At 39.6% G+C, this 26,800-nt stretch overlaps 1 protein-coding gene across 1 annotated transcript in view; it reads right to left on the reverse strand.

Annotated features, from left to right (window-relative positions):
- The window catches only part of ARL15 (ADP ribosylation factor like GTPase 15), a 220,267-nt gene that overhangs the window by 61,759 nt on the left and 131,708 nt on the right, over positions 1 to 26,800 (reverse strand). The window contains exon 2 of the mRNA XM_008057476.2: positions 10,896 to 11,040. Coding sequence (XP_008055667.2) covers positions 10,896 to 11,040 — 145 coding nt within the window. The remainder of the gene's footprint in view (positions 1 to 10,895; positions 11,041 to 26,800) is intronic.

A 26,800-nucleotide genomic window follows, 5' to 3' on the forward strand; every position in this document is an offset into this window, starting at 1 on the left:
CCACTCATCTCAGCCTCCCAAAGCGCGGGATTACAGGCTGAGCCACCGAGCCTGGCTTGCTTTCATTCTTAAAAGCTGACAATATGCAGGCTAAAAGTGAAGCACTATCCCTCTAGAAATTGCTACACGTATATGTGAAATGCAGCTTTTGAACTTCATTAACACAACAAGCAGGTTTTAGCATTGTTACTGTCTGAAGCCCTTTCATAGTCTTCATAATAAATTGACTACAAAGATGTCCTCAATGTTCACACTAAGCAAAGTAACCTAGCAATGTTATTTATAGGCATATAAATGTTCCTGCAGAATACTCATAAATGTTTTCTCCCCAAATAGAACACACGTGGCTAGATTTATACCACAAATGTATACACAGTCCATATTGCTGTCTCCACATTATTTTTACAGTATAGCTGTAGTAATTAATGTTCAGAGAATAAGTCTAGATAATCAGTCCAGAAAATAAAAAGCAATACTATTCATGGAAGAGAAACAATGTTTTTCTATTTCAGTCATTCCAAAGTTCTGTAAGAATTAAACAGAACTAAAAATTTAAAGCCACACTTTCAGTTCACCACAAGGGCAACCAAGAAGGGTGACTATCAGACTATACTTTACTCCTTAACATCAGGTTGGATGAGGCAAGTGGTAAAATTAATATATTTAGGAGGAATACAAGGTCAAACCTTCAAAATACTTTCTCAAAGGGTTGCTTTGAGAAATAAAAGCTGCCAGGTAGCAAGGGCTATACAGCAAGAATGCCTGGGTTCAAATTCTTGCTCTACCAATTATTGTTTGAATTTGACTGAGTTATTTTGTTAGGAAAGCCTTCTCTGGTGTCCTTGTACGAGGCTGGTTTTTCTGAGTCCATGTTCTTCCAGCAGTACTTCTGAATGATTTTCGCAGTTGTAACTACCTATTGGTTTATTCATTTATGTCTTTCCACTGGCTAGACTACAGGGTCCATAGTGGAGAAATAGTATACAGTGTATTCTGTATGCCAGTGCTTGGCACATAATAGGATCTCAATATTTAAAGATCTCTGCTAAGGGTGCTATATCTATTTGCTAATTTAGCTGTTATAACAATTCTACAGTTAATGTTGGGAATTTTGATGGCCGACATTAGGCAGCCAGAGTGGGCATCTCCTGCAGAGTAAATCAAGATAGAGTTTCCTCAGCACCCAAAAAGAGCAACAGCACAACCTACAACTCTTCAAAGAAGTGATAATAACAACATAGTGCAAACAAGAGAAAAATCCATCAACCTGGGCTGGAGCTGGGCAGTCTCTCGTCTGCATCACCACAGACCAATGGCAGCCTCTGGATGCAGTAGGAAAGGTGAGTGAGAGGAATTCAGGAGTCCTATACTCCTGCTGCAGAACTGGAAGCCCCCAGAGCCTTGAGGGACTCCAGTCCCTTCATGGAAACTGCCTTACCCACAGCTGACCCTTGGGGGCAGCACATCTACTTTCTAACTGACCTGAGTGGAAAAGCCCCAAGGGCAAACTCCATGGCTGAAGACGGTTCTTTGTTGGGCCGGTTGTCTAAGAACACCTGAAGCCAGCTGCACTTTGACATTCACAAGAAAACTGCCTGAGACTAAACAGAAACCCTGTGACACTCACTGCTATAGCAACCTCACTCCCTGTGTAAACTCTTTTGTGCCTCCCCTGCACAGCAATGTTACCCCGGTGGCCTGGGACTCCTTCCTAATCCCCAATGGAGAAGCCATGAGTGAACTTTTGTGGGGTGCTCAAGCTCCTCTCCCCTATCTCCCACACTCCCCTCTAAGGCTCAAAATAGAGAAGCTGGGAAATCCCCAGAGTCACGCCCTCGGCCTAAGCTGGCTGGGTACTTCCTTGGAGTAACACATGCCAAGGACAAAACCCACAGCCATCACCACAGCTGGCTTTCTACCACATGTGCCGCCTCCTGGCCTGAGGTTAACATTACAGCTCAACACATCAGATATAATCCACAGCTTTGAAGAAGGCCTGATGCCAAACCCCAGCTAACACCACTTTCCAAACTCTGGCCACTGAGGACACCATGAGCCAAGGCAGGTACCTAGCACAGGACTGCCACAGCTGACAATTGAAAAATTCACCACACCAAAGCTATATATAACCAAGAATGCCCTACAGTGCATGTATCAGCCCCCTACCTCACTCAAATAAGAAGAAATAGCCTACCCAATTGAGAAAGAACCAGAAAAATAATTCTGACAATATGAAAAAACAGATTTCTCCAATATTCCCAAAAGACCACATCAACTCTTCAGCAACAAGCCATAACCAAAATAAAATTGTTGAAATTCCAGATATAGAATTCAAAAGGTTGATTATAAAACTGATCAATGACCTTCAGGTGAAAATTGAAAACCAACATAAATTTTTAAAACTATTCAGGTCATGGATAAAAAATTCTCCAAAGAGACAGACATATCCACACACACATACCAAGTTGAAATTCTGGAAATGAAAGATTCATTAAGGGAAGTACAAAATTCAGTGGAAAGTTTTAACAGCAGACTAGCAAAAGAAAGTATCTCAGAGCTTGAAGACAAGGCTTTTGAATTAACTCAGTTAGACAATAATAAAGAAAACAGAATCAAGATAACAGAACAAAGTCTCTAAGAAATGTAGGATTATGTAAAACATCTAAACCTAAGATCATAGATGTTCCTGCAAAAGAAGAGAAAGCAACAGGTTTGGAAAACCTAATTGAGGGAATAATGAAGGAAAATTTCTCAGGCCTTGCCAGAATTCTAAACAACCAGATACAAGAAGTCCAAAGAAACCTCAGAAGATTCATTGCAAAAAAGGTCATCCCCAAGGCATATAATCATCCCATTATACAAAGTTAATGTGAAGGAAAGAATTTTAAGTAGTGAGACTGAAGCATCAAATAACTTACAAAGGTAAACTCATTAGAATAACAGCAGACTTCTCAGAAGAAACTCTACGAGCCAGAAGGGATTGGGGACCCATCTTCAATCTACACAAACAGAACAACATTCAGCTGAGGATTTTGTATCCCACAAAACTAAGATTCATAAATGAAGGAGAAATGAAGCCTTTCACAAACAAGTAAATGCTGAAGGAATTTGTCACCACTAGACGAACTCTATGAGAAATAATCAAAGAGTTTTAAATACTGAAACAAAAAGCTAAAATATATCAGCACAAAAACTCTGGAAACCATAAAGCCTACAGGTCTTATGAAGCACCAACATAAAAAAGAGAAAATAAATAAATTAAGCATTCAGGTAACAATCAGTATGATGAATGGAATAGGACCTTATACATTAACTCTAAAGGTAAAATGGTCTCAATGCCATACTAAAAAGATATAGTCTGGCAGAATGGATTAAAAAACACAACCCAAATATCTGCTGCCTTCAAGAGACCCACTTAACTCACAAAAACTCCTGTAGACTCGAGGCAAATGGGTGGGGAAAAATATTCCATGTAATGGTAACTAAAAATGAGCAGAAATGGCTATTCTAATATCAGATAAAACAGACCTTAAATTAGTCACAGTAAAAAAAAAAAAAAAAGACAAAGATGGTTATTATATAATGATAAAGGGATCAATCCAATGAGAAGAAACAACAATTTTATTTTATTTTATTTTTATTTATTTATTTACTTATTTGTTTTGAGTTGGAGTCTCACTCTGTCACCCAGACTAGAGTGCAGTGGCCGCTCTCGGTCACTGCAGCCTCAACCTGCTGGGCTCCGGCAATCCTTCCACCTCAGCCTTCCAAGTAGCTGGAACTACAGGTGCACTCTACCACGCCCGGTTAATTTTTTGATTTATTGTAGAGATGAGGTCTCGCCAAGTTGCCCAGGCAGGTCTCGAACCCGTGGTCTCGGGCAATCCGCTCACCTCAGCCTCCCAAGGCGCAGGATTACAGGTTGAGCCACCGAGCCCAGCGAAACAACAATTTTAAACATATATGACTAACACCAGAGCCCCCAAGATATAAAACAAATTCTACTAAATCTAAATAAGACATAGATAGCAGCCAGGCTCGGTGGCTCAGCCTGTAATCCCATGCTTTGGGAGGCTGAGCGGAGTGCCTGAGCCCGTGGGTTCAAGACCTGCCTGGGCAACTTGGTGAGACCTCATCTCTACAATAAATCAAAAAATAGCCTGGCATGGTAGCGCGCATCTGTAGTTCCAGCTACTTGGAAGGCTGAGGCAGAAGGATCACCAGAGCCCAGCAGGTCAAGGCTGTAGTGGCTGGGAGCGGCCTGGGAGCGGCCACTGCACTACAGTCTGGGCTACAGAGTGAGACTCTACTCAAAAAAAAAAAAAAGAGATAATAATATCATAATAGTGGGAGACTTCAACACTTCACTGACAGCAAAAGACAGATCATCAAGGCAGAACGTCAACCAAAAAAGTTGGAGTTAAATAGGACTTGAGCGGAAATGAAACTAAGACACTTACAGAAATTCCATCTCAAACTACAGAATATACATTTTTCTCATCAGCACATAAAATATTCTGAGACAGACCATATAATAAGCCACAAATCAAGTCTCAACAAATTTTAAAATATAAAAATCATATCAAGCACCTTCTCAGACCACAGTAGAATAAAACTAGAAATTAACTCCAAGAATAACTTGCAAAATCAAACAAAAACATAGAAGTTCAACAATCTGCTCCTGAATGACCTTTGGCTCAAAGATGAAATCAAGATGAAAATTTAAAAGTTTCTCAAAATGAATGATGATGAAACAAGTTATCAAAACCTCTGGGACACATCCAAAGCTATGCTCAGAAAAAAAAATGTATAAGGCTTAAGGCCTACATTAATAAGACTGAAAGATCACACGCTGACAACCTAAATAACACCTCAAGGAACTAGAAAAAACATGAACAAACCAACTGATACTTGACAGAGCAGACAAAAAGATACACAGAGGAAAGGACACCCTATTCAACAAATGGTGCTGGGAAAACAAGAAGAAAAGAAATAATAAAGATTAGAGCAGAACTAGATGAAATTGAAATCTAAAAAACAAGCCGGGCTCGGTGGCTCAGCCTGTAATCCTGCACCTTGGGGACTGAGGTGAGTGGATTTCCTGAGCCCGCAGGTTCGAGACCCGCCTGGGCAACTTGGTGAGACCTCATCTCTACAATAAATCAAAAACCAGCCAGGCATGGTAGCACATGCCTGTAGTTCCAGCTACTTGGAAGGCGGAGGCGGAAGGATCGCCGGAGCCCAGCAGGTCGAGGCTATGGTGGCCGGAAACGGCCACTGCACTCCAGTCTGGGCAACAGAGTGAGACTCCAACTCAAAAAAAAAAAAAACAAGAAATCTAAAAAACAATACAAAGGATCAATAAAACAAAAAGTTGGTTCTTTGAAAATATAAACAAAATCGATAAACCACTAGCTAAATTAATTAAGAAATGGAGAGAGACGATGCAAATTACCTCAAACAGAAATGAAAATAGAGACACTACAGTTGACATGATGGAAATTCAAAAGATCATCTGAGACTATTATGAACACTTCTAAATAAACTGGATAATTTAGAGGAACTAGATAAATTCTTGGAAACATACAACTCCCCAATCTTGAATCAGAAAGAAATATAAACCCTGCACAGACCAATAATGAGTAGTGAGATTAAAGCAGTAATTAGAAATCTTCCAATTAAAGAAAAAAGTCCAGGACCTGATGTATTCACAGCTGAATTCTACCAGATCTTCAAAGAATACTGAAACTATTACAGAAGACTGAAGATAATTCATAATATGAAGCCAATATCACTTTGACAGCAAAGCCAGGAAAAGACATAAACACACAGAAAAAAGAAAACTACAGACCAATATCTCTCATGAACATAGATGCAAAAATCCCCAACAAAACATTAGCAAATTGAATTCAACAGCACATTTAACACACATATACACACCCACCAAAATCAAGTGCGTTTTATCCCAGGGATACAAGGGTGATTCAACATATGCAAGTCGATAAACGTGATCCACTACATGAACAGAATTAAAAACAAAAATCACACGATCGTTTCAATAGATGCAGAAAAAAGCATTTGATAAAACCCAGCATCCCTTCACGATAAAAACTCTCAGCCAAACAGGCATAGAGGGAAGATTCCTCAAAATAATAAAAGCTATATATGACAAACCCACAGCAAATGTCATCCCGAATGGGAAGAAAGCTGAACACATTCCCGTTCAGAACTAGCAAGGCACGGATGACCATTTTTGCCACTACTGCTTAATTTAGTACTAGAAGTCCTAGCCAGAGGAATCATGCAAGAAAAAGAAATAAAGAGAATCTAGATTGGAAAAGAAAAAATTAAATTATCTCTGTATGCCAACAATATGGTCTTATACCTAGAGAACCCTAAAGACTCTACCAAAAGACTCCTGGACTTGATAAATGAATTTTGTAAAGTTTTGGGATACAAAATCAACACACACATCAGTAGCACTGCTATATATCAATGGCAACCAAGCTGAGAATCAAATTGAGAACTCAATTCCATTTACAATAGCAATCAAAAAGCTAAAATACCTAGGAATATATTTAACCAAAGAGGTGAAAGGTCTCTACAAGAAGAACTACAAAACTCTGATGAACACTAGCAGTGGTTTAGAAAGTAACTTTTTATAGAAATTATTAATAAAATCAGGAACTTAGGACTCAGCCAGGACAGTCTGATTGCCCTCTTGCTTCTTCAAACATTAAGTATCCTCTGATGTCCACTGATAGGAAGTCAGTGTGCTGATAGGACAAGGTACTATCCTAGAGTCCTAGCTACATCTCTTAGACTCACCAGCCATATTTTTTTCTTGGACTGGCCTTGAATTCCTCATCTGCAAAATGAGTGGGCTAAATGAACTCTTTGAGGGTTCCTCTAAAATTTGGATTGTTATTCATATTAAACAAGAAGGAAGAAATAACAGTAACCACTGAGTCAATCATCAATGGCCTCTAGTATTTGGCTGAAGACCTCATGGGTAAGTCTCTCAGGCTCCATTCAAACAATTTGAAGGCTGAAGCCTGAGTTACACAGTCATTTTTTCCTGGCCTATCTAAGCTACATTAGTGAGACTGAAACCTCCCCTAAGATTTAACCCCCACAAATTTTTAATAAATATATGACTTAGTAACTCCTTAGGGAAATATTTGTTTGCATAGTCTTTCAGTCTTTGTTTTGCAATCCTTAAATCCAACAAAACCTATGATACGGGGGAGATGGATTTGAAATTTTTCATGTAGGGAAAGCATTCCTGGAATTATAGCAGAATTAGTTTTGGGAGGAAGGTTAGTCTATTTTTGTTCATTGTGTGGAACACATGAGTATTTGACTTGGACTTACATACTGAATCCTCCTCCCTTTCCCTCAAGTCTGTGTGCATGCATATAGATACTTGATGTGTGCTTCTGAAATTCCTGGGTCAATCTAAGAGTTGCTGAAGGGAAAGGCATTTCACAGATATGATGGCTTTGACCCAGACCAAGGGCGTGATTTATGCCATAGCAGTTTCGTGATGTTTGGACAACAGTCTAGCAAAATTCTGCTAAATATGATTTCAACATCATAAAAGGAAATGTAATCTGCTGGCTTTTATAAAACATAATCTTTTAACAGATACCAAAATCTGACTTTCTTGTTTCTCTTGTTGACAGCACATATACAGCCAATACTAAAGTTAATTAAATGCCTTCTTCAAATTTTCTATTTTTCTTTCAAATTGTCATGCTCTTTTTGTATTTTAACTGAATGGTAAACTACTTGACAATTTTTCAAACACAACAATGTATATCCCTGGAAGATGTTTTCGACCTTTTTCAATTCAAAGTGTTCAGTTTACCCTGGATTGTTCTCCATAATGCATCAATGAGATTATCCTAAGCCTTTAGATTCCATTCCTCTGGTTTAAAAAGAAAAAAAAAGTATTTATGTAATCTACAGTTTAACAACCCTTCTTAACAAATTCCTCATGCATATACAGTCAAGAAATTCACTTTGGACAGAGTTCACTTTTGTTTCTAGACCATGGTGCAAGTTACTCAATTTTCTTCTTCCTACCAACAGGTCCTGCTCTATGGAGGATTTTTTGGTCCTTTGAGTTTTGACAATTTAAGTGTCTTTTAAAAATTATGTCAGAGGTGAAAGATTGCTGACATTAACAATCCAATAAAGTTCTGAATTCCCTTTCTAAAGAAAAAGCAGACATTCTTGCCTTGCTGAAATTGGATGGACATACCCTTTTTATGATGTTTTTATTTTAAGAAACCAACTCTCAAGGTAGATTCTTTTTCAAATATTCAAAACTCTTCCAAAAACTATTTCATTTTTAATTGGTTTTCTATTGTCAAAACATTATAAAATAGAGAAATAACTTAAAAGCATAAAACTTCACCCATAATTCAGTTACATCAACAAAACACATTGGTACTTTTAGATGCTCTTTTCCAGTTTTTATTCAGATGTATAGTTTTCCATGGTTTAATTTTAAAAATGTAAATTTCATTAAAAAAATTTTTTCAATAGAAGATTGTATACATTTTTCAATGTATAATCATTTCAATAAAGGTATTATAATGTAATAAACTCCCTCACTGTATGGCATTTAAACTATCCTAAAGTTTAAGTTATTATAGAAAATGTTGCAAGAAGTTGCATTGTACACGTAATTTATTTTAAACTACCTTGGGGAGGTGACTCTTCTCTCTTCCTTCTCTTTCTCTAATCTACTTTTAAATAAACTTTTCTTTCTTAAAATAAATAAATAAATAAATAAATAAATAAAATTGCCAGTGGTACTGATCAGCAGGGGTATATTTTGGTAACTTTTGATTTACAGGAATAATTGCTTTCCAAGAAAAGGAACAGAAAGAATCACAATGTCATCAGTAAAACATGTGCATACCAATGTCACTAGTATTACCAGGATTGGGTCTTAGAATTAAAAAAAAAATTGAGCCGGGCTCGGTGGCTCAGCCTGTAATCCCACGCCTTTGGGAGGCTGAGGTGAGTGGATTGCCTGAGCCCACGGGTTCGAGACCCGCCTGGGCAACTTGGCGAGACCTCATCTCTACATAAATCAAAAAGTTAGCCGGGCATGGTAGCGCGCGCCTGTAGTTCCAGCTACCTGGAAGGCTGAGGCGGAAGGATCACCGGAGCCCAGCAGGTCGATGCTGCCGTGGCCAGGAGCGGCCTCTGCACTCCAGTCTGGGCGAGGGAGTGAGACTCCAACTCAAAAAAAAAAAAAAAAGGTAAATTTAAGTATAAAATTAACATTTTCTTCTTTTTTTTTGGTCTCTTTTACCAGGTACCCTTGAACCTTTTTTATTTATTTGTTTGTCATTTACTCTTCTTATGAATTACTTTTTTATGGGCTTAGCAAAATTTATCTATTAGATTCTAGATGCTATTTGTAAATGTGATTGAATTTTCTAAGTACGACAACTAAACTTTGATCTGTAATATCAGATGCAAATATCTTTCAACAGTATTTTTTAAATATTTATTAAATATTTACTTTGTTAATTTTACCTTTCCAATTATTCTAAATTTTGACATAGCTAAGTCCCTTGATGTTTACTGTTGCAAATCATTCTCTGCAGGCCTCCTCCAGCAACTGTCACATCTTCCACATTGAATGTTTGCAAGCACGTGTGCCTTTCTGATTCCTCAGTTCTTCTCCTAGTCACCTTCTCTCACTATTGGGTTTCATCATTTATTTTAGGTCCTTCTTTCTACTCCCTTTGTTCTACTCCAATTACACACACACACACACACACACACACTCCTGTCTGCTATGAACAACTAAAAGAACTCTGGACCTGAATAGTAAGTGTGAAGATGCCAGCAATGCCTATCTTGAACTCTAGCACTAAGCAGTTTTTGTGGGTCCCCTGATAACTAAGGTCACCCTGCCGGGCTCTTCTCTGCTGCCTGTCCTGCACCCATCCTCTGCCATCACTAACTTGTTTCTCCAACATCTTGCCCTCCTTTCACTACAACAAACAGAGCCCCAACTAATGAACATCTGCCCCTTCTCCCCTGCATCCTTGCTTCCTGCCTCTCATGCTCTTCTCAGCCCTGCCTTTATCAATGCAAGGCCCTTTCACTGAATCATATGAAACCTCACCTTTGTTAAGAAAAGTCTTCGTGTTCCAAGTTTCTTGCTTAGTTTTCTCTTCCTTATTTTAGCAAATACAGCTTTTCCTTCTCTTATCAATGCCTCCTAGTACAAGCTTTGCTTCCTCAGAATGCTTTTAGACCACCACCATAGCTACCGCTTAATGTCCCACCTGAAGTTACAGCATCTACTCACACATGGACCCCCACATTCCCACATATCAAATTTTAAAGTTTGTTCGTCCATCTAAATGAATTCAATATTTGGCTCACAGTAACCCACCACATCCTAGCTGTTTCTAATTTAATGGACCACAGTCTGAAAACTGATGGCCAGTGCTATCCTCCAAGTCTCTCAGTTTTCAGATCTCTAAAACAGTTTACAGTTTAGAGAATATATGACCAACAAATGGAAGCTAGAGTGACATTTCAAGAGAGAACAGCTCTCAGTGGGCCTGAGATGAATTCATTTAGTCACAGTATCAGAGTTCCACATATTGGAATTTGTTTATATTAACATTTTCCTGAGGTTGATGTATTCAACCTCAGCAATTAATGCTATAAAATCTTCCTCAAATATTTCTGGAAAAAGAGAGTATTTTTAAATTAAAATAAATAATCTAATGAAAACATTAAAATACAAATAGAGGGGAGAGGAGGGAAGTGGAGGAATCACACAAATAGCATAGGAGACTAGGATGTCTTGGAGATGAGGAAGAAAAGGAGACGGATCCTGGCACAGTACTCACCTGTGGTTGACACAACGTTTTCGTGACTTTCACTGCAGAGCTTTGACAACAGACTGGTCTTGCCAGAACCCGTGAGTCCTATGCAAACCAGGTCATATTCTGGTCGTGCGGGTGGCGGTCCCTTGCAGCAAAGTGCTCTAAAACACTGCCAAGAGAAGGGGGGAAAAGGTAGGTCTTTTAAATAAGATTGTGGAAACAAACCTTACATTTAAAATGACTAAATATTAAGAAGTAATTGAGTAAACTATTAATTATAAGGAAGAAAATGTTAACTTTAGAGTAGAGAAACGTGGAAACACCACCCCAGCCAAGTGATCAAAGTTAATATCCTCAGTTATGAGACATACGTCTACCTCATGGCCTCCCTTCCTGCTGTGGCAGCAGGTGCACTGCGAGGAGCATGACATTGTCCTGGCACATTCCTGCCAAAACTGCACAACCTGAATTCAAGCATGAGGGAACCAGACACAGCTGATCCGAGGAGAACTCTGGAAGACAATTGGCCTGCTCGCCTCTAAAATGCCAATGTCGAAAAAAAAAAAAAAAAAAAGGAAGGCGGAGGAACTGTGCCAGGTTAGAGAAGACTAAAAAGCCATATGAACAGTTGCAATGCATTTTGGATTGGATCCTAAATTAACAGGAAACAATGCAATAAACAACATTATTGGAATAGTAGGTGAGGGCTGAATATTAGATAACAGTGTCGCATAAGTTAAATTTCCTGACGTGAATAGCTATACTGTGATTTATATAAAGAAAATCATTGCTCTGAGAAAACATTCTTTTTTTTTTTTTGAGTTGGAGTCTCACTCTGTCGCCCAGACTGGAGGGCAGTGGCCGCTCCCGGCCCCCGCGGCCTCGACCTGCTGGGCTCCGGCGATCCTTCCGCCTCAGCCTTCCGAGTAGCTGAAACTACAGGTGCGCGCTACCACACTCGACTAATTTTTTTGATTCATTGTAGAGATGAGGTCTCGCCAAGTTGCCCAGGAGGGTCTCGAACCCGCGGGCTCAGGCAATCCACTCACCTCAGCCTCCCAAGGCACGAGATTACAGGCTGAGCCACTGAGCCCGATTCTGAGAAGACATTCTAAATACTTCTAAGTATTTGGAAATAAAAGAACTTGATGTCTGCAATTAACTGACTCAGAAAAGTTCTAAATCTACCTCCACCTGAGAAGAGGAGTGACAAAGCAAGCATGGTAAAATGTTTATGGCTGGTGAGGCTGAGCGAAGAGACTGAGGGAAAACCTCATTCGAGTCTTACCATCCTTTGATATCATTTCAAAATTAAAAGATTTTTAAACTCTAATATTAGAGTGCTTGCACACATAACTGCCTTCCTGGCCTCTGCCAAATTCTGTTTTGTGTCAGCTGACCTCAGGGTACTAGGAACTGCAGTGTAGCTTGTGCACTGCATAAATAGTGATTGCTCTGCAAGAGTTAAAGTCAAGGGGATCTGGGGGACAAAATATCATTCATGCAGTTTTTGATCTTTCTACTTATCCCCTATCCATTTATTAGGGGCCAACTCTATGTCAGCTTGTAGAGTCTAAAATATTCTGGCCCTGAATGATTCATGAGAGAAAGTAAGAGGGAGAGACGGGGAGGCAAGGAGGAAGGGAGGCAGACCCATTCACTCCTGGGTCATCTGGAGATCATAAGAGAAGAGACCTATAAAAAGCCTGTGTTGATTCTTCTCACTCAGATAAAATCTGAGTCCTAATTGGCTGTCATGCTCTCATAAATCAGGTTTGATTATTTCTCTTCCTTATTTCTCACATCTAGTCAACAAGTCCAGTCCATATGAGCTCTGAAGCAACTCTAGAGCCTGTCCACTGCTCTCCAGCTCAAGCCATCACCCCCTGAATGACATCAACATTTTCCCACTGGTGCCAGCATATTTATTCTTGTTCTTTCTGCTTATAAAAAGAAAATCTTATCATATCTGCTTAAGTCACCACAGTGACCTCTCCCAGCTCTTGGGCCCAAACCCTTCCCAAGGTCCACTCTACATTCTGTGATCTGCTCCTGCCAAACCCACCATCCTCATGGCTCATCACACCCCCTGAATCCTCCAACCCTTGCATTTTAATCGATGCACTTGCTATGCTGTTCCTTCTTCCCCCAATTCTTGGCTTAGCCAACTCCTTAACAGTTTTTAGGTCTCAGCTTAATCACCCCTTCTTCAGGGCAGTCTGCTCCGATCCTAAGGCTGTGCTAGCAATTCGTGTCAAGTTCTTACGGTACTTTTGTTAATTCATCACAGACAATTACAGTTTCTTTTTCATCACCAGACTGTGAGAACCATGTCTGTCCAACTTCATCCCCATCCCATTATCCCCAGTGCCTAGCAGAGAACATGGCACAGAGTCTACCTTCGCTACGTAATTGTTGAAGGAAAATAGAACGGCATTTAAATGACATCTAAGAAAAGAAAAAAGAAAACATAAAGGCTAACGGGACGCTTGATCTATGTTCTCTGGGTCCCTCACGCTTCAAGAAAATCATGTTAAAATAAGAGAAACCCTTGACTTTTTGCTTCACTTCAATGCCAGAAGTTAGATTTTTCTCGGTAGATTAGAGCTTCTTTTTGTCCTCAATTCTCTTTCCCTCAGTTTTTAAGAGGTTCTGCCTACTTCTGGTAAACAATTCTATGACCCATATTCTTCATGGATTTATTCAACTCTAATCGTATTTCCTCTCAGTCTTTTCAAGCCTGAAGAGTCCTACTTATTTCAGTCTGCCTTCATACAGCAACCCCTCCTCCTCCTCCTCTGTCACATTAGGCACTCTTCTCTAGCCTTACTTCAGTCCCAGTATGCCTTCTCCTACAAGATTAATAACCATAACTACCAACGGCATACTAGATGCCAACACATTACATCCCAGATACATCTGAAGGCTGGCTGATATTGTCTGACTTGTAATGAACTTGTAATAAAGTCTGTCTCTCAGACTCATGATGAGAGTTTTTCTCTGAGATAGATGTCTGTCTGTCTGTATGTACCTAATCCCTCAAAGACGGCCACTGGCTAGCAGCAGTTCAAACTTAGGAGAGGCCTTCCATGTTCAGCTATGACAGGCAACAACACTAGTCATACAGTCTCTCTTACCAGGCTGCTTTGATTTTTGCTAGGAGGAAAGAGGGAGACCCTATTGATGCTCTGGAGCTTCTTATTTTCACTCAGCTCCTCTGCCAGAATTCCTCTGGACTATCTCCCAGAGGAGGACTGGCCGAACTGCCCTGGTCCAAGCTATTATAAATCTTATATGCAAAAGGAAATTGTATATGACTGATTGCTACAGCATCCTGTTTAAAGTATTGACATACCGTTATCACTCAACATATTTTGGCACAACCTCATGTTCATGTTTTTGTTTTTGTTTTAAACCCAGAGTATAAAAGCTTTGTAGCCAAGCCCATTAACATCTATTCTACCTGTTAATTTATTCTAGGTCACCTAAGACACTTCTGACATAAAAGACAATTTAGCAGCGTCATTCAACTCCACTATCTTCATTTATCTTCTCTTTCTATATTTTTACCAGTGCTGTCATCTCCACTCCCATGGTTTCAATCATATAGATGGTAAAGATATCCAAAATGACATTTCCCCCTGTACCTCCCCAATCTCTTTCCTAAAAGCCCAGGCTCTGCAGTTCCAACTTTTCTGGAAGAACTTAAAGTGAAACTGAGTAAATCAAAATCCTCCCCCAAAAACCACAGGATATGGAAATAAGGTTATTTTGGAACATAAAGGCTAGATCGATAGTAATTACAAGGTGAAAATCTTTGAAATAAATCACATACTCTTAGAAGTAAATATGCATTTGAAATGAAGAAAGAAATAAATCCTATGGTGTTTTTAACAGGAATAGTGTGGGATTTTGAGTCAACAAAATAAAACTTTTAAGAGTATTCTACTTCAAATGGGGAAGGAATGTTCACATTTTTTGAGTCAGTTCCTAAAAACCGAAGAGAGTTTTCATTTGTTTTTTGTTTTAAAGCTTAATGAGGCTTTGGATCTTATAGTCAATTTACTTAAAATTACTCATTTTAGCCTCTAGACTATACTGTACCAAAGTTCATTGTGTTTGTCTCCTACAGCAGCTCTCGCATTGTTAGTAGTAAGCCCTTTTCACTGTTGTACAATGCGAAACACAATGCCGTCGGCAGTCCTGACAGCAAGCGGCAAACTCAGGCTTCATTCCCAGGCCAGACACTGAGGCATTGTATAACTCTGTTCAAGCCTCATAAACCTATCCATGCTTCAGTTTCCCCATGATTAACCAGTAACGTTTTAACACTCTCTGCCACTTCCTTTCTTCAGGAGGATGTTATGAGGCATGGGTTCAATGCATTATGCTACTAAGAAAGGTGCCATGAGGGTAAATAATTCTTCATCATGATGCTCATTTTCCCAAGGTATCTTGAGTGACAGTCAGCTTTCTCAAGCAAAGGCTTGACAGCCCAACACACAGCCCAGACTGTAGTACTTCCCCTTCCAGTCCCCAGCAGCCTCCACATGCTCCATATCCCATCCTAGTTCAACCCAAGACACTAACAACACACAACCCTTGGCTCTCCCTTGCAGGAGGAAATAGAGAACAGAGACAGTCTGAATTATAACTATAACCTTGATCGGGGGTTGGGGGAGTGTCACTGACTGCTTCAGTTCACATGGGTCAGTTAGGACTTGTTCCTGTCTAAAAGAACCCAGTGCACCTACCATATTATATCAGGACACAGGATGATTACCCCCTAGCATGTGCCCACAAGCTTCTACCAATGTTGTAAGTGAGGAAACAGAAGGTCAAAGTCTTGAGAGAGGGCAAAGAACAGAATCACCAGTAATAACTCTGCCCACATCACGGACTTTGGACAAATCATATTATTGTATATTCAATAGCTAAAATATGGATTAGCTAAAAAGCAGCAGCAAAAACCTTAAGAATATCTGCTTGCAAAGGAAGATGATCACATGTATTAGCAATACAAATAAGCAAAAGCGAAAACTGCAAGGGTAAAATGAGGATTTGCACTTCAGCCTAGTGACCTAACACCAAAATAGCAAGATCATCTTAAAATGTGCCCATTTCTGTTGGGTATAGTGCCAGACACTCGGTAGGTCTGCCAAAGCACTGTATATAAGTAGGTAACTGGTAAATAACCACTCAACAAGTCAACACTATAAAGCACTAATTAAACATTAAACTGCATACTTCATTTCTGTCTACATTTCTACCTTAGTGACTCCAGCTACCCTCCAAATTATTCTCTAATCCCTTAAATGGTCTGAGCACTTAATATGTCTGTGCCACCTTGGTCCCGTATACTCAGAATAAAAGGTCCTCTCTCTCTTGGCTATTTGGCAAACTCCTATTCAAAGTTTTGAGGACACTTCTTCTGGGAAGTCTTCTTCAATTCCCTTGGAGAGAACTAATCTTTTCTTCCACTTCTTGGTCCTGTACACAATAGCACTGAAGTTAATATTACACCACATGTATTCTTTCCTAACCATAAGATTCATTAGCTGATACAAATATCCACATACACCCAAAGACACAGTCATTCTTGGTCCTATTATGGGTTCAAAAAGCCTAATTTTACAGCCACCAAGGGTGGTCAGGCACCAAAACAAAGCAGCAGACTTGTCCCACGAATACATATTTCTAGACGAGAGTCTTGCTCAAAACTCTCCTACCCTGGCACTGGCCCCTGAACTGCCAGTATTTCCTACCCTCCTGTGTCGCTAAATTCCCAGTTGTTTGGGACATGGCATTTGTTTCAATTGACGCTCTGTTTTTCATCATGAATACAAGATTTTATTCTGAGCATGATTCCAATTTGATTGAAGCTCTGTGTAGTTGCTGAAAACTTCTCTTCAGTCAGGCTTCGGGACTTCCCCACAGCCAGACAGTCACTGCCCAAACCCCAAACTGATGCCTCCTCATTTCGATCCAGGTCTTGCCAGACAGAAACGCAAGGTCTCCTATGGCACATAATCAAGTCTTTTTCTGTGTAGCCCAAGGATGGGGCCAAGCACAGCACTCAATAAGTTTTTGTTAGATTAATGAAATGTCTATGAATTGGTACTTAAGAGAAAAATCACCCACAACTTTCAATGAATTTACTTCTCATGTAGTTTGGTTTCTAAACCAGAAAAGGCAGCTGTACCCTCACCAATTCTCACAATAAAAAAATTTTTTAAAGGAAATCAATTTCTAGAAGTACTAAGCACTGAACATGCTTAATGAATAAAACATTAAGAAGTACTTAAATATCTAAAATGACCTGATTTAGAACAAAATATTTTTCAAGTCTGTAACAGTTAGATATGGATCTGTCTTTTGACACTATAATTCAATAAAAAAAATACAACACAATACAAAATGTGTTACAGGATTTGTCAGAGCTGCTTGAGCTCTGTAGGAGACATGAGGAAGGAAGGAGAAAAGGGTGTTCTAACAACTTAAAAACAAAACCGAAGGCAGTTAATACTATTGACTACCAGATATAAGTGATTTATGTGTATTAATTCATTTATTCCCTAGAAAAGTATTAAATGACTCCCATTTTAAGATGAAGAAATGGAGGCTCAACAAAATTAAGTAACCTGCCTACGTGTGACAGGATTCAAATTCTAGCTCTGACTCCAGAGATGTTTTCTGAGCTACTGGAGTAATAAGCCTCTAACATCTGAAATGTGTCATGCAGAAGAGATTTTAGATCCACTCTTTGTAGAGGACAACACAGAGATAAGAAAATATCCCAGAGAGCTATTAGATGGCAGAGCTGGGGTTCAAGCCAGGGCTGTTTAGCTCCAGAGCCCTGGTTCATGTCCTCCTTGCTCTGGCAAAACCAAGTCTGGAGTCAGGGATCAGAGCATCAGAAGTGGGTTGATTCTGTTGTTTTGAGGGGGGTGAAAGTGGGATTTAAGTAAATCTGCCTGTGTAAGAGAAAGAGAAACATACCTGGCAAAGGAAGAGGATGCAAGTCTTTGTATTGCTTCTTTACTTGCACTGTCAGATTTACAGCTAAAGTATCTTTAATTCTAGGCAAAGGGGACCTGCAGCTCTCTCCCCAGTTAGAGACAGTGAGAAACAGTATTCTTAAGGTTTCTGTCCTGCTAAATTAGGCAGTAGGGAAGGAGGAGAGGGAACTGGTTGGGACTAAAGACAAGGATACTAAACTGCTGCAGGTTTCTCTTTCCCAATGTTTGGTTCTTTCATTAACCCTTTTCTGTCCTCTGGAAAGGATAAAGCTTATTTGTTAAGAGAAGCCCATGCTTGCCTGCAGATATCTCCAATTCTAAGCACGGTAATAATAAGGAAAAAAAGTCTCTATTGGGCCAGTATTCAAATTTCTCCCTCAAGACATACATAAATGTAAAATATATCTCAATAAAGCAAATAAATAGGGAAATAAGCAAATACTAAATAAAACACAAAGTGTTGTGGGAAAGAATGGAAGAAAACACAAAATAAACTGGGTTGTATGGAAAGGCATGTGAAGGACAGGATCTATAAAGAACAAGCAATCTCTTAGCTAATCCTGTCTTTCTATTTGCAAAAGAAACAAATGCCAGATATGCCCAGCATCTCGGAATAAATAGTGGTTTTTTGCAAACAAGTTCAAAATAGCACCTATAGCAACAGAAATAATAAACAGGGCAATGGAGTGCTGTGAAGAGGCCCTTGGCCTCCAGACACATCCCAGTCGAAGACTTCCCCACATCGCAAGAGCAATCCACTTTTTGAGGTGGAAAATCCTGTTGCCCTTTAAGACCCTCGTGGGAAAAACAATAAATTGTTTTTACAGAAGATGGGTCAAACCTTTCGGCCATGTGGGCTGCTCCGAGCTCACAGATGAAGGCTCTGGCCCAGAATTGTCCCAGGGCTGAGGCTTCTGGCCAATACATCACACTGCCTCAGGACACTCAGTCTGTCTTTGCCTTACTCTTTGTATTTCTCAATCCACATTCCTTTTTGGGGTGAAATACTCCATTATTTCTGCTTTGTTCTGGGCTGTCTCCTGTCTCTGTCCCTATTAACTCGTGGCAACAAAAGAAACAAACAGAAGCAGGGGATTTCATGCTTAGCAGCTATAGACATTGGCCTCCCGGCTTTGCAGAGGGGCAGACATCTGAGACTTTGAATGGAAGAGAGTGCCGCTGCGTGAACCAGACCCGGGGCCCACGTGGCTCCCAGTCTGTGCATCAGCCATCCCTGATCGCTGGCATTCATGAGTCCCGGTACATGAATTTCAAGATGAACCAAATGTGAAGTTTCAAAAGTTTGGGCATGTATCTGATAATAAGTATCTTTAATAATTATTAAAGAGACTAACTCAAGATTCTCGAATATTTTTAGCTATCAAAAAAACTTCAGTCTTCTAACATAGATCAGAGGAATAGGATTTTTGTTGTAAACTATGAAACTGAAAAAGGAAGCTAAGTAAAACATAAACATATCTTTCTTTTTTTAAAAAAAAATGTCATTCTTACCTTGTAACAGACAGACGGAAAACCTAATTTTTAAATATCAATTTGTATAATAACAGAATTATGTAATAAAACCAGCAATAAAATCTCCAGACATGACTGTGTGTAATAAGACCCAAGCTTTATATGCCATATTCATAAACATCTCCAAATCAGGACTTCACCTAGGCCAGTTTCATACCACATGCTATTTTTTTCCCCTAAAGAGCAAAGAAATACACATTTAGATGAAAGTGAATGAGAAACTAACACACTTTGTATCAAATCTCTTTTTCTGGTCATCTGAAGAGAATACTTCTAAACAGAAAGTGGGACATAAAAACACATTAATACTTTAAGTTCCTTACCAAGGGCATTTCTCTATATTTTATATACTTGAGAAGAGTTGGGGCATAAAAATATTTAAAGAGCTGGGCTCTGTAGGCAAACCTTCACATGGATTATCACCAAAAAAATCCCCAGAAAAGATGTCAATTAAGTAGATTCTTTCCAGACTCGGTGCTTTTGGAACTGGAGATGGGGTGGACTGTAACCAAAAAAAAAAAGGTGGGGGAGGTGGAACAAACCAAAACTGTTGCTCTTAAAGTCCTTAACAGTGGAAATCTTCTATTCCTTCCCTTAACAATCTTCAGGCTCCATAAAGATGACGCTAAGCCCGATTCTATTGGTCACCAATTCCTGTCAATCTATCCAACTCCGCCTCTACTGTCTCTGTGTTCCTCTTCAGCCCCACAGCCTTTGTTCAGCACATCACCAGGGTTCCCTGAATAACTACACTATCTGTTTTCCAAACTGATGTTATTAGCTCAGATCTTAACCAACTCCGGTTCAGTCTCCAGAATACCAAGTTATTTCCATGACTTAAAAGTTTTTCATGGCTACCGACAGCTGTCAGAATAAAGTACTTATTTAAAGAGACATGGATCTTTATGATCTGGGCCTTTGCCTTCATTTCTGGTTTCCAGTGGTTGTTATGGAGGTTACATGAAACAATGTCTGTGAATCACCTAAAACAGGGTTTGACACATACAACTTAATTGATGGTAATAATATTTATTATTGTTATTATTTTCCCATCATGAACATAGTCTTCATGGCAATCATAGTAACAGCATTTATTGTTGTTGTTATTATTTTCCCACTATACACATGGCCCTCGTGGCAATCATACAGACCTTTGTGTAGTTCCTGATCCATTCACTTTCCTACTCCGTGTCAGCAAAGAGGCCAATCTTCCGCCTACATATCAGTCACGACTATCTTCCTCTGGCTGACTCCCAGCCATCCTTCAAAAGTCAACTTAATGGTCATTTCTTCTGGGAAGACTTCTGTGACTCTTAGCCTGATTTAGATGACCTTCTCTAAACTCCCTTAGCACCTTTTCTGTTCCACTGTTGTAACACTCCTCATTCTCTCAAGTGAAGTTGACATACAGTCCATCTTCTTCCACTAGACTTGGAGCACTTGAATGCAGGCACTACTAACTCAACTTTAGAACCTGAGTGTCTGGCCAAGTATCCACTGTGTGGTAGGATGTACTTCCCAGTGACTAAGTGCATGGGTTTGATTAAGTGCGTGGTGAGACAAACATGAATTCTAGAAAATAAGGATCATCTCACCTAATAGAAAACAAGGATCATCTCACGGTAATAAATGAGGTATCAGATACCAAATGCTCAGCATAGTGCTCAATAATCAGTAGGTATTATCACAAGTATTATTACTGGATTTTTCACTTAGAATAGTGTTTTCCTGAGCCAGGCATAGTGGTGCATGCCTGTAGCTCCAGCTACTGGGAAGGCTGAGGCAGAAGGATCACCTGAACTCAGCAGGTCAAGGCTGCAGTGGCTGTGAGTGTGCCATTGCACTCCAGCCTGGGCAATGGAGTGAGACTCCAACTAAAAAAAAAAGATAAAGATAATTCAGGGTTTGGGCCTATTTCATTTGGTCAAAGATCTTGTACAACACACCAAATACCAATGGTGGCTAACGAAACAGAGGCAGTTCTTTTAGGATCATAATATGACGTGTAGTGAGACAATCACTGGATTTTTTTTTCTTCCCCTAAGAGGGGAAAACCCCTAAAAAATACCTTTTAAGCATTACTGATCTATCCTAACAACTAAATCTATTCTCTTTGAATATGAATCTCTATGCAGACCTAGACAAAAGCATAACGGGGTGGAAGTGTCTGTAATCCCTGTGCATCCTCACATCAAGTTGCTTTAACTGCTGACAAAGACAAACATTTACTATGGTCTAGCGCGGAGGAGCCAATACAGTGAGCTAGATGCTATCTCGCCTCACACATCAACACACGTGCCAGACAGAGTCTGATTGCAAAGTCTGTTATTGGTGATGAGAGAGGCAGAGAGGGCACAGCTGGATATTTCAGATCCACAGCTGAGCTGGCAGCAGTGGGAGTTCATGCCATCTTCTCACTTTAAAAGCTGGAATGAATCTGTGAGAGTTATTTAAAGGTGTGTTTTATTAAAGAAGCACTTTCCGACTACTGTCAAACTTTACAAGCAAAAGCTTCTACGTGGGGTCATCTGTGAAATGTCAATTGATTTTTTCTTTCGGCATCCACAAATAACTTAAAGAATAATCCGTTTCCTCACAAGATTTAAAGTAGTGTGTGGACTTAATTTATATTATAAATGCTTTTAGTATTTGCTTTATTTTATTCCCTAAAATTAGTACAGGCACATATACCTTTAACTATGTTCCTTGAGTTTATAGCGCAAACTATGTAGATTGTACATATAGCAGATTAATGAAGATATTAGAGAGAGGTCTAACTTATTTAACCAGGGTCTTACTAAAATAAAGTCTGAGTCTCATCAACTCTTTTTTTGTCAAATAAAGCATCTACTCTTATCAAAAGAATTTTCAAACTCTTTCAGGAAAATATTATACTAATCCCAAGTGTTTTATAAAAAGGGTGTCCTCCTTTTTCTTTTGTACAAAACAGGGTTCTGATTGCAAAGAACACAAAAGTGACTCATTGGAAGGATACTGACAATTCACAGAATTGAAGAGAATGCTAAAGAATGGCAAGAACCAAGGCAGCCCAAGGTAGCACCACGGCAACCATTATCAGTTTAGGGTTGCCACTTATGCTAACTGCTTGCAACCCTGAGCCCAACTCTGCTGCAGCCATGAGAATGACATCTGAAGGCTCCAGTCCAGTGCAAGGAACCACTGAGCTGTAGCATCTAATCCGTCAAGCCTTGCTTGGTCTCATACTAAGACTCTAGCTGCCGGGTTGTTGAGAAATAAATAGCTGCCCCCTACCTTTAGCAATGGAAGGAAGAAGCCCTGATTCCAAGTTTTTATGGGATTTTCCCCAAAGTCGAGATCCATTTGCAGGGCAGCCAAAAACAATATCAAGTATGCATCGTGTCCTCTGGCCCAACAGAAAGAAAGCAGACTTATCTATGACTACAATTGAAAGACATAAAACAGAACAATATTTGTTCATCTTCCAATTTCATAGACATATTCTAACAAAATATGCTACAGTCTTGAGAATGGCTAAGAGTCAGGCTGAATCAAGGAAGAGAGCAGGACGAGAACTAGCAGAAAATCTGGTCTGGATTTTCCTGAGCAAACACATTTTGCCCTCTCAGTGTCCCACTTGCGTACTGTTATTTAATTTAATACTCGCCTCTCTTATTCAACAAGTATTCCCTTCTTCCTTTCCACACTGTCTACCAATAAATTATTATATGTAAGAAGGTACAGGCTGGTTGTGTATGTGGAGGTGTCAAATACCTGACAGTTCTTATCACACACTTGTATATTTTGCTTACCTTTCAACTTCAACATCTTATAGGAAGAAAATGGGACAGGACATAAAAGCCATGTGTAGCACCCAACATTTGTTAATTTAAAAAGAAAAAAAGGCCAGGCACAGTGGTTCAGCCTGTAATCCCAGCACTTTGGGAGGCAGAGGTAAGAGGATTACCTGAGCCCAAGCGTTGGAGACCAGCCTGGGCAACTTGGTGAGACCTTATCTCTGCAATAAATCACAAAAACTAGCCAGGCGTGGAGGCATGCATCTGTAGTTCCAGCTACTTGGAAGGCTGAGGCGGAAGGATCGACTAAGTCCAGCAGGTCGAGGGTGCAGTGGCCGTGAGCGTGCCACTGCACTCTAGCCTGGGGGACAAGACTGAGACTCTAACTCAAAAAAAAGAAAGAAAAAAAAACTTCAATGGGGTAGGCTTGGATACTGTTTGTCACTAAGAACACAGATATAATAAACTTCGTACAGATGTTTGTGACTAGGTTTTTTTTTTTTCTTTTTAAAAATAAAAAGTTAGCCTGAGATGTAAACTTAAAGCAACTCTGATTTTCAACATGTTTGTCTAAGTAGGTATAATCTTTCAAGTCTCCTTTCTACAATTTGCAAATCACATCGCAATGGTGAAGCAACTGTTACAACAACAAAAAACTTACTCATGTGGAACATACCAAAAAAACAGAGCAATCATATTTATGGCTAGCAAATAAATAAATAAATAATGATCCTTGGCTAGCAGACTCAGCTTTCCCAAAAGAATAAAACCTGAAGGCTCACAATAAACTATTATATTAAAGAAAAAACAGTGGGGAAATGGGAGTGGGAGGGAAAGAATTAGACAAAGGCATGTCTTTTTTTAAAAAAGGACATTATGCCTCATTTATATAGTGAATCTGTGGAAATAATTTATGATGTTCTATACAAGGATTATGACTCCAACCTGAACAGACTCTGTAGCTCCCCATGGCTCTCCATAAGCAAGAAAGGGCATACTCATGACTCTTTGACTTTAGTGTTAAATTGATTTTATAATTGCAATAATATTGGATACAGAGGTCCTCAAGGGAATTGTTCATGGACAAATTAGAGACAGTGTTTGCCAGAGATAAAAAATTCATCACCAAAAGCATACATAAAATGTATTTGAGATCAGGGCTTACTTAGAAAGACATAAGGGGAATAAGACATCATCAGAAAAATGCAAGAATTCTCTGTGATATAAAAAAACATCTATATTCTATATAAAAGAATTCTATATAAAAGAATTCTATATGCAAGAATTCTCTGCTATATAAAAAATTCTATATTCTATATAGAATTCTATATAGAATTCTCTGCTATATAAAAAACTGTTAGTCTTAACAAATTCTGTACTTATTAAAACAAGACCTCACTGTCACATAATCTGGGAGCAATAGGGTAGGGGAGAGATTTTAAAACTGCCCTGAGATTATCTTAACCAGCAGGACTTCCAAAGCAAATATACAATAAAGACCACAGCGCTCTTCAGTTCTATTAATATTAAATTTCTTTCTTTTTTTTTCTTTGAGTTGGAGTCTCACTCTGTCACCCAGACTAGAGTTCAGTGGCACGCTCCCAGTCACTGCAGCCTCGACCTGCTGGGCTCCGGCGATTCTTCCGCCTCAGCCTTTCGTAGCTGGGACTATAGGCGCGCAATACCACACCCGGCTATAATGTTAAATTTCTTACAAATTGCAAAGTTCTCTTTGCCTTAAGTTTACATCTCAGGCTAACCTTTTTTTTTTTTTTTTTTTGAGTTGGAGTCTCACTCTTGTCACCCAGGCTGGAGTGCAATAGCATGCTCATGGCCACCACAGCCTCAATCTGCTGGGCTTAGGTAATCCTTCTGTCTCAGCCTTCCAAGTAGCTGGAACTGCAGACACACACCACCATGCCCAGCTAGTTTGCTTTTTTTTTTTTTTTTTTTTTTAATTGTAGAGACGAGGTCTCACCAAGTTACCCAGGCTGGTCTCAAACCCCTGGGCTCAGGCAATCCTCTCGCCTTGACCTCCCAAAGTGCTGGGTTACAGGCTAAGCCACCAAGCCTGGCCAGACTAATCATTTTTAATGGAATCTTTAGGGTTCTCTACATCAAGGAAATGCAAACGAAAACTATGAGACACCCTTTATACCCATCAGGCTGCCTACTGCTTTAGTTTGTTCCTGCTGCTATAACATAATACCTGAAATGGGGTAATTTACAAAGAACAGAAATTATTTTCTCACAGTTCATGGCGCTAACATCCAGTGTCTGTTGAGGGTCTCCTTGTTGCATTTTTACATGGCAGAAGAAAGAAGGGCAAAAGAGCCAAGCCAATTCCCTGAAGGCCTTTTATACTTTATACTAATCCTACTCATGAGGTCAGAGCTCTCATGAATTAATCACTTCCTACAGGACCAACCTTTTAATACTATCACATTGGGTCTTAGGTTCCAACATACGAATTGCAGAGAGCACAGGCACGTTCAAATCATAACAGCTACTATCAAAAAACAAAAGAAAACAGAAAACAAGTGTTGGCCAAAATGTGGAGAAAATGGAACCCTTACGTACTGTCGGTGGAAATGTAAAATGATACAGACACTGTGAAAAACAGTATAAGCCAGGCATGGTGGCTAACATCTATAATCTCAGCACTCTGAGAGGCCAAGGCAAGAGGATTGCCTGAGTTCAGGGGCTCAAGACCAGCCTGGGCAACTTCACAAGACCACCTCGCTACAATAAATCAAAAAATCAGCCAGGCAGGGTGGCTGAGCTTATAATCCCAGGACTCTGGGAGGTCGAGGAGAGTGGATTGCCTGAGGCCGCGGATTTGAGACCAATCCGGGGAAACTTGGCAAGACCTTGTCTCTACAATAAAAAAAAAATTAGCTGGGCGTGGTTGCGTGTGCCTGTAATTCCGGTCTGGGCGACACGTGAGACTATACACTCAGTCTGGGCGACAGAGTGAGACTTCCACTCAAAAAAAAAGAATTGAAACCAGGGTCTCAAAGAGATATTTGTATACTCATATTCATAGCAGCATTATTCACAATAGCTAAAGCATGGAAGCAGCCGATACGTACACTGACAGATGAATGGATAAGCAAAATGTGGCATACACATACAATGGAATATTATTTAGTTTTAAAAAGGAATGAAGCTATGATGTGTTACACATGGATCAACCTCAAAAAGTTAAATAAGCCAGTCACAAAAGGACAAATACAGTTTGAATTCACTTATATAAGACAGACTAGTCAAAGTCATAGAGATAACAAGTGGAATGGTGATTACCAGGGGTTAGGTGAGAGGGATATAGGGAGCTACTGTTTAATGGGTACAGAATTTCAGTTTTACAAAATGAGAAGAGTTATGGAGATGAATGTGGGTGCTGGTTGCATAACATTATAAATGTATTTAACACCACTGAACTATACATGTAAAAGCAGTTAAGATGGTAAATATTACACTATGTGTATCTTACCACATAAGAAAAAAATTGAGGGTGAAAAAAAAAAACCCTAAAACTCATCCCAGCCAGACTCGGTGGCTCAGCCTGTAATCCTGCGCCTTGGGAGGCTGAGGTGAGTGG

This window comes from Carlito syrichta, unplaced genomic scaffold (genome assembly GCF_000164805.1).
Source record: "Carlito syrichta isolate Samal-C Ts95f unplaced genomic scaffold, Tarsius_syrichta-2.0.1 Scaffold303023, whole genome shotgun sequence".
Classification (NCBI taxonomy): Eukaryota; Metazoa; Chordata; class Mammalia; order Primates; family Tarsiidae; genus Carlito; species Carlito syrichta.